At 33.8% G+C, this 11,695-nt stretch overlaps 1 protein-coding gene across 1 annotated transcript; it reads left to right on the top strand.

The window, feature by feature from the left end:
• Positions 1–1,685: 1,685 nt before the first annotated feature.
• LOC125665613 (uncharacterized) lies at positions 1,686–11,110 on the top strand. Its single transcript, XM_048898351.2, has 4 exons — positions 1,686–1,770; positions 2,621–2,668; positions 5,069–5,173; positions 10,921–11,110. Exons 1-4 carry the CDS (start codon positions 1,741–1,743, stop codon positions 11,083–11,085), a joined length of 348 nt encoding a protein of 115 aa, XP_048754308.1. The 5' UTR covers positions 1,686–1,740; the 3' UTR covers positions 11,086–11,110.
• Positions 11,111–11,695: the final 585 nt, after the last annotated feature.

Below are 11,695 nucleotides of genomic sequence, written 5' to 3'. Positions count from 1 at the left end.
CATTTTTTCTTTAAGTGTACCTATTACAGTCATTTAAGAATCATTTTTGAAAAAGTATTATTATATCAGACCCTCTGTCAACTTTTATCGACACAGATAGTCGGTTAAAAAGCTCTACAGAGCTTGTGTTTGACATGTTGAATGTATATAGTGCCGACTTTAAATAAAATTTACTTTACTTTACTTTACAGAATATAAAGGAATTATGTAACTTGGGTAAATTTATTAAGAATTCCAATACCAAAGTATAAGCACAATTTCTATTCTTTCTTGACCTTTATGTGATTTTTGATTTATTACATTGTACACTATGTCTATAAGCTGTATTTGCTTTTGACTGATAAACAACAACGACAATACTCGAAAAATCTTTAGCTTGTATTCCATTTGAGTTGAGTATAAGAATGATTTTTTAAAGTTTTATAACCTTCACTTTTGATTATGAGTACGATTTAGAGCACGGAGTTTGAGTTTGAGTATGAAAACGTGCTCCAAAAAGGTTTTATAACCTCCAGGCCTGGTCAAGTCGGGTTTGAAGTTTAAAAGATATCATTGTGATTATCTAGTACAGTGTATGCATATTAAATGAGAACTAAACAGGCGTGGATTCTAGTTTTGTTATGGGGGAGGGGAGGGGCAGGAGGGAACTTACAAATTTAACTGAATAATACTCCTCGTTAGAGAAGATTAGGGTTCATAAGAGGAGTCAACAGCTGTATTTTATCGTTCTTGTGTGATTCAAGGTTCAAGGTTGCAGTATTAATCTCTTCATAATTTCAAGGAAATAAAGTTTCGGCATGCATTTTTATCAAATGAAACTGGATGTCAATATAAATTCCAGATTTTATTTAAATTCTTTTTAATTTGTCAAATATAGAGCATGCTACCTGAAAGGAGCATGTGATATTTACATAAAAATCTAAACATTAATGAGGTCAATGACTCAATGTGCACGTGACTGCAGGAAGTCTATTCAAAACAAGACGTACTGTGAGCAATGCTCACTAAGAATACCCCCCGCTAACCTCAATCACCCAAAGGGTGTTGTTATAAATTACCCCTTTCCTGAGTGTAACAAATTAAAGAAGTCATGGCCCTGACACGAATCCATTGTAAAAACCTTTAATTTTGACCTTGAGGTCAAGATCATATGGAGATCATGAAGGTAACCGACACATCGTCTCATGGTGATACACTCATGTGTCAAATATGGTATGCCTATATCAAAGAACAAAGAAGTTATGGACCGGACCCGAATCCATTGTAAAAAAAAAAAAAAAAAAACCCTTTAATTTTGACCTTGAGGTCAAGGGTCAAGGTCATATAGAGGTCATGAAGGTACTCGACACATCGTCTCATGGCGATCCACCTGTGTGCCAAATATGGTATGCCTATGTCAAAGAACAAAGAAGTTATGGCCCGGACACGAATCTGCACCCACATACAGACAGACAGACAGACAGAGTGATTCCTATATACCCCCTGAACTTCGTTCGCGAGGGGTATAAAAATGTAATTAGACCTGTACTGTGTACAATACTCAGACGGACAAATATATTTATCAGGTGCATATGTATTTATCAATATCAAGGTTATATTATCATTAGTGCGACATGAAAAATTGAAATGACCCAAGTTATATAAAAGTTATAAACGTTAGAAATATTAGCAACCCCAATGGGCCCCTAAGAAAGTGGAATATATATCACCGCTGAAAATATTTCAGGCAATCTGTAAATCATGAGGACTCTCGTCGTGTTTCTGTCAGTGGTAAGACTTGCACATTATCGCCAAGCCATCTGATTGGTTCATATTTCATTCTGTTGCATTCATATTTCAAAAGCAGATTACAGTTATAAAATTTATGTAATTGAATTATTCAGATTGAAGATAAATCTGGGAGGGGGGGGGGTAAAGGAGGAGGGGGCTCCGCTTCCATTAGTTGTGTTTTTATTTGATTTTGATTTATTTAAGCAACTTGAAAAAGTGCGGATCATAATTAATATAGATCTGCACAGAAACGACATGTTTTGGTTTGGAAAATGTGTTTTGGACCATCCTTGTTTGATTGGTTTTTTTTGGATGTATTGATATCTTTGTAGGTGGTTTTGGACGATTCTTGTTTGATTGGTTTTTTGGGTTTTTTTGGAAGTATTGATATCCTTGTTTGATTGGTTTTTGGAAGTACATATTGATATCTTTGTTTGATTGGTTTTTGGAAGTACATATTGATATCTTTGTTTGATTGGTGGGAGTATTGATATCCTTGTTTGATTGGTGGAAGTATTGATATCCTTGTTTGATTGGTGGAAGTATTGATAACCTTGTTTGATTGGTGGGAGTATTGATATCTTTGTTTGATTGGTGGACGTATTGATATCTTTGTTTTATTGGTGGGAGTATTGATATCTTTGTTTGATTGGTGGAAGTATTGATATCCTTGTTTGATTGGTGGAAGTATTGATATCTTTGTTTGATCGGTGGGAGTATTGATATCTTTGTTTTATTGGTGGGAGTATTGATATCCTTGATTGATTGGTGGAAGTATTGATATCTTTGTTTGATTGGTGGAAGTATTGATATCTTTGTTTGATTGGCGGAATTATTGATATCTTTGTAGGTAGTTACCTGTGTCGTCGCAGAACAAGTCTTGTATGACTTCAAACACGTAAGTACTGTATATATTCTTACTAGTACTTAAGTACTTTATATATTCTTACTAGTACTTAAGTACTGTATATATTCTTATTAGTACTTAGGTACTGTATATATTGTTACTAGTACTTAAGTACTGTGTATATATTCTTATTAGTACTTAAGTACTGTATATATTCTTACTAGTACTTAAGTACTGTATATATTCTTACTAGTGCTTAAGTACTGCGTATATATTCTTATTAGTACTTAAGTACTGTGTATATATTCTTACTAGTACTTAAGTACTGTATATATTCTTACTAGTACTTAAGTACTGTGTATATATTCTTACTAGTACTTAAGTACTGTATATATTCTTACTAGTACTTAAGTACTGTGTATATATTCTTATTAGTACTTAAGTACTGTATATATTCTTACTAGTACTTAAGCTGATTCCTGTTACAGTTCACTGCATGGTACATTTAAGTGCATACATAGGCTATATGATAATATAAATTGATTGCCAATCAAGGGTCCACAGGGATTGCACTCAGTGTAGAACGAATAGAGAAAGGGATACTGAATGATAAATGCATATATGAGATGTTACTTTGTAATTTAGTTTTTTCTTGGATTTTTATTTTGATATTTTGGTTTGAACTTATGACATTATGATAAAAAAGGAAATCTATTTTGACTGATTGTTTCGGTTAATTTATTTCGACTTGTTTCCTTTTTAATTCTATTCACACCCATCCCTTTCCGCATTTAACATTATATGCCGACGGTGCTACATTTGAGCGCAGCTACCAATCGGAACATCACTCGGCGTATTCCGGAGAATAAACGTTAATTCTCCGGAATAGGCCGAGTGATGTTCCGATTGCGCAGCTACATATATATGACGTAAAGTTCAGGGTTTGATCAGGTTCAATTTAAACAATATTTATTTACCACTGAAATACTCCGTACATGAGTGGGATTGGACAGCAGAGACAGCCTATGTTAACCCTCAAGAGTTCTATGTTAGATCATGAAAAATATTTGAAATGTAATTGAAATTACACGACACATAGGTAATATCAATGATAAATTACAATTGCTTTTTTTTTTTTTTTAGACAAAATCTTGCAAATTATATGAAATTTTAGAAATTGACATTACTCCTAATATGTCCTTTTAAACTCTCAAATTTAATATCATGAATTTTTTCGTATACTAGTATCAAGTGCAAAAAGGTCATTATTTATTTCCATTACTAGTATCAAACTTACATGATTATGTATCTATTCTATGTAATGATTAATTTTTGTTGCTTATGTTGTGTTGACACCAACAGACAAATCAAGTTTAATTGAATAAATCTTGAGTGAATTTTAAGTGCAAAAAGGTCATGCTTAGAACATTGCACATAGCTCACAAGCATTGCAACCCCAGTTTTTCTTTTTGATTTCCTAATTGTCCGTCAATGTAGAAATTAAAAATACACTTCCCCAAAAATTAACATTACTTCAAATCTCAGGTACAAACCTCTGTAATTGACATTACTTCAAATCTCAGGTGCGAACCTCTTTAACTGAAAAAAAGAAGCTCAATTATACATGTACATTGAGATAATTACATGAAAATTTGTAATTAGTTACAAACATCCCTATCCCCTACAGTGCGTCTTCACTGCGGCTTGCTTAATCTTTTAATCGTTGACGACTTGATCTAAACTGTATGCTCTAGACTGCCCCCGCTTTCTTTATTTTCTGTGATCAAAATGCCTCAAAATGTCGTAAGCCTTTCACGTTTGTATAACCGTGTGAACAGCACTGTTTGTGGACTTTTCTAAATAATAGTCATTCCAATACTTTTCAGTTATAAAACATTAGATATACATTCCTGTAGATGAAATATTAATTAGATAAATTGATAAATTCAACTTTATTGCACATACATGGACGGATCCAGAATTTTTTCTCTCTTTTTTTTAGCCCCCCCCCCCCTTTCGTACGCACCTATCTAATTCAAAACTGAAAGATAAACGGGGAATATATTTAGTGTAATGAAAATGACACAATAGGATGATAAAATCTTTCTATCTGATGGTAATTCAGATTAATTCTCTTCAGATCTGAATGTTTATGACATTCGCTCAAGTCTACCTGAATTTTTCTCTTTATGCAGCGATGTTCTGCAAAATATACCTCGTACAGAACAAGATATTTTCGACATTATTTCCATTTTACAGTTAACAATATTAGTCATAAAATGTGAAAGAGTATTACTCAAACAATTGTTAACCCTCCTTGTTTCAGTATATAGGAGATCCTTCAATGATTGTACTTATCCAAACTGACGATAAACTGTTCAGGTTTTCGCATTGCATTTTTAAATTGTCAATAATCATTGATAAGGAGTTACTTTCTTCTTCAAATTAAAGCACATTGCTGTGATCGTGAGACCAGGTGTTGGATGTTATGAATACCATATGAACCACCAAGAAACGAGCGACGCACAGGATGACGCCCTCCGTCCCGGCCTGGAGGTAAGATAGTCTCCCTTGATTGCCCTATTTATTATGTCACAGGAATCTGAAGTTTTATCAATTAAAAATAAAAATAAAAATCCGGGTGGGGGGTGGAATCCAATCCGGAAAAAAATATCCTTAGAAGACGGTGGATATTTTTTGACAAAAACTTCAGACTCCTGTGATGATATACACATTAACAGTTTGTCTTTAATGGGTGTTGGGTAAAAAAAAAAAACCACCGGGACGGAACTTTAATTTAAGAATGTAGCCATGATAAGACCATAAAAAATCGGGTTAATTTGCTTTATTTTGATTGAATTCAAATGATTAGGAATTAGTTTACAAACGGTAAAATAATTCTATTTTAAAATTCTGCTCCATAATTTGATTAAGGTACAATGTAAGTTTAATGTTTGTATAAAAGTTCACAAAGCGTTTTACAAGAAGTTTGCAGTTTTGGCTTTGGCAGATGTGTGAACACCTGTGGGTAGAGAATGTTTATCTGAGTCGTTTAGAGATGTTTTATTAGATATTCATATTATGCATCAAATCACGGCGAAATTTGGACTCTAGAGCATCTTATTTGCAAACAAAGTACCTTTTTTATCATTCCGGGATAAATCACAAAAAATTCATATAAAATACTTGAGAGCTTGTATCACTTTTTCGATGGTGAAATGATACTTCAAAAGTCCCTAGTAGAATACACCACTACAGGGTTCTCATAAGAACTGCAGATTGGCGATTTCTGCCCCTCTACCCTTACTTTGTGCAGAAACGCCACCTACTTTCTATAGCAAATCTCAAAAGAGATCGATTTCCGGTTATGCAATCGATACCCAAATTGCACATGCATAGATGGTAAATTGTCTAAATGCAAGCATTTGTTGAGATTTTAATTAAAATTTAAGAATGTGATTCGATGAGTAATTTTATTTTCTATTGTTTTACACTCATAAAAAGCAAGGGTCATCGATTAGCAACGATTTTTATTCTGAAGCTAGGGTCGGTGGAGTGAAAACGCTGTCAGAAAATCGTATTTACCAACAGGAATTTGTGTTTATTTCATTTTAAACATAGTTGTCAATACTTACCATTAGTTCACAATATTTGCGACCTTTACAGCAAAATTTGGACTAATGACGTCGCCTATGCAAGCGATCCAAAAGTTTTGAGGGAGAATTTAGGTTATGCATGAGAGTAAGAAAAAAAAAGTTTCAAAAGTCATAATTCAAGTTATTTAAAGGTAACTGTTAATGTTTTTATGAACTAACCTACAAGGTTTTTTTAATCAAAGTACAAGAGATTGATATGCGATTTGAATGTGTGAAAAATTGAAAGAAAAAGAAGATTCATCAATTATTGAAGTAATTCCGCTTTTATTGTGTGTACTTTTTCAGTCCATCGGTTCAAAGTATACTGTGAACAATAGAAGCAACATACATGTACTTTATTCATTTACTTCATAAACTGTATTTATGTTTGGTAAAGAACCCTATGAAATTAAATGTGTATTATGTAGACTCGGGCATGGTATGCAGTTAGTCTTAGCCTTTAACCTCTCTGATCATCATTAACGGCCCAGGTAGTATTAGCATGTCAAAGAAAAATAGATCGCGATCACGATGCACATAAAAAGTGAAAAAACTTCGATTATATGATAATCGTTGGTTTTTTTGTTTTTGTTTTTGATTTTGTTTTTTAACCTTTAGTGTTAAGATGTGAATCTACTAATTTATAAGCAATACAAAATCCTTTTGCGGTTTCTACATGTTGGGCTGGGAAGATCAACTCTAAACAATTGTACTGTTAAATTTTGTTACATGAAAAGTTTAGAATTAAAGAAATGTAGACTTTCTATAATAATATAGATTATTATAAAGTTTAAAATTCTTAATTTTAGCAGTATGATTTAGCCCCCCCCCCCCCCCCATCTTAGCACTAGTGTTACAGCTACAAAAGAAACCTGCTTTTTAGGAAATTTAAAATAGTAACACATAAATACTCGTGCCGAAGAAATGAAATGATTTTTCATTGTTCGAGTTTTTTTTTTTTTTCAGAACAGAAAAAAAAGATATGAGAGTCTTTAAAGGGAAACGGAGTCGAGGCTTGAGGTTAGCCTTGTCGAAACGATACTAGAAAAAAGTTATTGCCAAGAGTTAGATAGTCTCGTAGATGTATATGGCATAAAACTTTTTATTTCTTACTCTCATGCATAACCTAAATTCTCCTTCACAACGTTTGGATCACTTGCATAGGCAACGTCATTTACCTCGTATATTTTTTTTTTGCTAAATAATACAGAAATCAAAGTCCAAATTTTGCTGCAAATTCGCAAATATTGTGAACTAATGGTAAGTATTGACAATTATGTTTAAAATGGAATAAACACAAATTTCTGTCGGTAAATACGATTTTCTGACAGCGTTTTCGCTCCACCGACCCTCGCTTCAGAACAAAAATCGTTGCTAATCGATGACCCTTGCTTTTTATAAAAGTGTAAAACAATAGAAAATAGAATTACTCATCGAATCACATTCTTACATTTTAATTAAAATCTCAATAATTGCTTGCATTTAAACAATTTACCATCTATGCTTGTGAAATTTGGGTATCGATTGCATAACCGGAAATCAATCTCTTTTGATTTCCATACATAACCTCTTGTTATGCAATTGATCGATTAGCAGGCGTGATATCGGATTTATTGAATTTGTGACAGTTCATACATTACACATTTTGACACCACCCCTGGAATATTATGCAATGACTCAGTGTTTACATATGATTGGTGAACTTTTTCCTAATCCATATGATTATTAAGGATAAAGGAAAAGTATGAAACTACAAGTAAAAAACCTATCCATTTCTTATTTAATGCCATTTCCCATGAAAACTGGCCAAAAATCGTCCTTTGACATGCTCCCCTGAAAAAGAATTGCCGATGACCCATACTTTTTTCCCTTTTAATTAGTAAGCTTATTGTCTTTTTAAAATCATTCTTTAATTTGGTATAAAACTCTACTGTAGAATTTTTTAAATTTCAACTTTTATATTGCACATTGGAAATTTCCCTATATTTCCTTTACGACTACTTCATAGCCAAACATGTGTAAACATTTGAATAACACCCTTTTAATAATGCTATTGATACAAAATTGAAACTAAATAGAGAGAACAAGGAGCAGGCAGTCCTTTACCAAAATTGTAAATTTCATGATCCTTGGGGGTAAGGGTTTAGTTCTAGGGTTGAGCCAAAATCATTACAGTGATTATAATTTCTTTATCATTTGAAATACATGCACTTCTTAAAGTTTTGCTGATATGGTATAAAAACTAAATGCATATTTAGGAAAAGTAGGAAAGGATGTGCCAAAGTCGTGAATTTTGCACCCCCAGGGTATTGACTTTAGGTTGGGTCCTTGTTGTATTGTGTTAAGGTTACGTCTGTTGCATCATGTAAACCCTTTCATCACTATAGGCACTTTCGAAGGCATTTAAAAGAAAGATGTGATCTTTTAAATCTTTTTCTTATATATAGTATTCAAAACAGGATATTTTTTTTCTAGATTTCATTGTCCTTGCCAGGGACTAGTAATACTTATAACTAATACTCAGGTAACCGATAAGGTCTGTGGTCCTTAATTCAATTCAAACATGAATTCTCTGTTAGCCTTTTAATCATTTCATATATTAAATTAAATCTGTTAATTCCTCTTACTAGGGATACAAACGTTTCACCTTGCTTTATATTACTTCTGTTTCAATCGTGTTTTCGTCCGCTGTATCTCTTCGGGTTCAACTCGCATCCACAGGATACCTGTCAATCTCTCATACAGAGTTGTCGATCCTTACAGTGCTCTGTAAGGATCGACAACTCTGTATGAGAGATTGGATACCTGTATGCCAACTTTCACTTTCACTTTGATTACATCAAATGAGGCAAAGTGGTCATACTAGGTGTAGTTCAAGTTCAATTATTTTAAGAATTTCTAATTCGATTAAAATCAAGTTCAATTTAAAAAGGAGAAAATTGTTGAGAAAAAAGACATTGTATCATGTTTATATCGTGATCCTAAGGGGCTAGGTTTAAGGCCATAATATGGGGTCAAATATTTTCATGGGAGTAAAGATTGCAAAAAAATCTTTTAAAATCACAATAGCCGAACAACAAGTGAGCGATGTGGTCCATAGGCCTCTTGTTCAATGTTCTTTTCGGGGAGATGAGAACCTGTCATTCATTGGAGAGGTTCTTTAAATCGGTTCTTAAGGTAACACCTTTAAATTATAGTTTATTTGTGAAATAACATACTGTCACAATCGTTAGTAGAGGGAGATCTGAAAATGACAAGGACAGGGAAAAAGGGGGCGTGGTACCCAAAGGCGTCTGCTTAATATTTTTCATAGTATGTTATAATAGTTTTAAAATACATAATTATGCCTTAGCATGAAGATTATAAAAAGATGGATGTTTAGGATGACTTCCCGCTCTCTCTATCATTTCTGCTTCCTTGTTCATAATATAAGCCTTTTGATTTTACAATATGCTGACCGCCTCGAATTATTTTCCGTTCCGCGTTTTAGCAATACCCGTCAATAACACACACAATTTCCCCCTCTCCACGTCTAAATCTCATTATTGTTGTGTCGCCTGCGTTACGTAGTGGCGACATATAGGGATCACTATCCGTCGTCTTGCGTCGTCCTGCGTCGTCGTCTGGCGTCGTCGTCGTCACAAAAAATTTCTGTCACAGTTTTCTCAAGAACCACATGGGGCAACTCCCTGATATTTGGCACAGAGCATCAGTGTGGCCAACTGTATTGTGTAAGACATTTTCGAATCTGTCGCTTATCAACTTCCTGTTTGCCGGGACTTAGAATTTTTTACAGCAAAAAATTTTCTGTCACAGTTTTCTCAAGAAGCACATGGGGCAACTCCCTGATATTTGGCACAGAGCATCAGTGTGGCCAACTGTATTGGCCAACTGTATTGTGTAAGACATTTTCGAATCTGTCGCTTATCAACTTCTTCTTTGCCGGGACTTAGAATTTTTTACAGCAAAAAAATTTCTGTCACAGTTTTCTCAAGAACCACATGGGACAACTCCCTGATATTTGGCACAGAGCATCAGTGTGGCCAACTGTATTGTGTAAGACATTTTCGAATCTGTCGCTTATCAACTTCTTCTTTGCCGGGACTTAGAATTTTTTTACAGCAAAAAATTTTTTGCTGAAGATTTTATTTTATGATTAACTGAAGGACAGTATTTTTATGTACAAAAGGACAGTATTTGTAATTCCCATACTGAAGGACAGTATATGTGATTTCAGAACAGCACTAGTTATGATTTTTCTTGAGAAACAGTAAATTGGATATATAAAAAGACAACAAGACTAAGCAGTAAACCCACCAGATAATTACTTATGGTTATTACCATTGTCTTGAAGAGCACAGTAACAGGTTGATACATATTTTCAAACATATGTTTTCATTCAGTCTACATTTAATAAATGTCTTAATTTCAAACAGATTCTCCCACAAATTGCATTGCATAATAATGTCTCATCTTTCAATTTCAATTAAGTTATCGTTAAAGAATGTTTAGTAATTCTCAAAACCTTTAAAAGGAGTATTAAACTGATAAAAACCATTTGAAAAATTTACTTTTTCAACATTATACGTGATATATTACATATAGAATGAACTAGCAGGCGACACATGTCTTCCGGGGAAGACTTAATACTGCGTTATTCAATTTCAGACTAAAATGCTGGCAAAACTGAACTGCAGTTCTACAGTTACCGAGCAGGGTCACCACAGTGTTGACCACTTGTCCTCGGAGATCAGACAAGCCTGCACTGGAATTCCCATTTACGGATTCGAATCCCATCAAGATTGTCTGACTTCCACTTCCGCCACACCATGACGGAAATAAATTTCTACAAAAATTATGTATACTAGTGTTGTGCTCTGTACTACATGTCTCTAGATCCATGTTTAAACTTTATATTTAAAGCAGAGAGAGAGAGAGAGAGAGAGAGAGAGAGAGAGAGAGGGGGGGTAGAGAGAGAGAGTACATGTAAGTGCATATTAAGCTAGACATCTAGGTCTATTGAACGCACTATATATGGATTTTAAGTTAGCCCTACGTAGGGCTAGTCTAGATGTTCAGTCAACTTCGTAATGGTACATAGTTGAATTGAAATAACAATCGCAACTTCTCGGATCTTTCCAGCAAGCTGAAATTCGTACAAAATGTAAGTTTTCAACCACTGTGTAAGTTGAGCACTAATTAGTAATATTATCTAAAACATGTTTTAAACTTATAATATGGAGATCTCTTCGTTTCCAGCAAAAATACAATCGATATCTTGTATTGTCGTATTTTGATTTGATATAAAAATGGAGGTTATCGTAAGGCGTTAGAAGTTGTCTTTCAGTTGGTTGGAAAGGTCCAAGAATCATGCGATTGGAAATACCAACCCCTTTCCAATTAACCATTGATATGACAGGAGAAGATTCACGATTAAAGATTC

This window comes from Ostrea edulis, chromosome 10, assembly GCF_947568905.1.
Source record: "Ostrea edulis chromosome 10, xbOstEdul1.1, whole genome shotgun sequence".
NCBI classification, from domain to species: Eukaryota; Metazoa; Mollusca; class Bivalvia; order Ostreida; family Ostreidae; genus Ostrea; species Ostrea edulis.
The sequence above is the reverse complement of the archived record's forward strand: the minus strand, read 5'-3'. Positions and strand labels throughout refer to the sequence as shown.

Excerpts from the sequence above, each read along its gene's own strand:
- LOC125665613 (XM_048898351.2), top strand. The coding sequence starts at position 1,741 with ATGAGGACTCTCGTCGTGTTTCTGTCAGTG. Across the intron at positions 2,669-5,068 it reads TCTTGTATGACTTCAAACAC|CACATTGCTGTGATCGTGAG; the intron begins GTAAGTACTGTA and ends TTCAAATTAAAG. Across the intron at positions 5,174-10,920 it reads CCCTCCGTCCCGGCCTGGAG|ACTAAAATGCTGGCAAAACT; the intron begins GTAAGATAGTCT and ends ATTCAATTTCAG.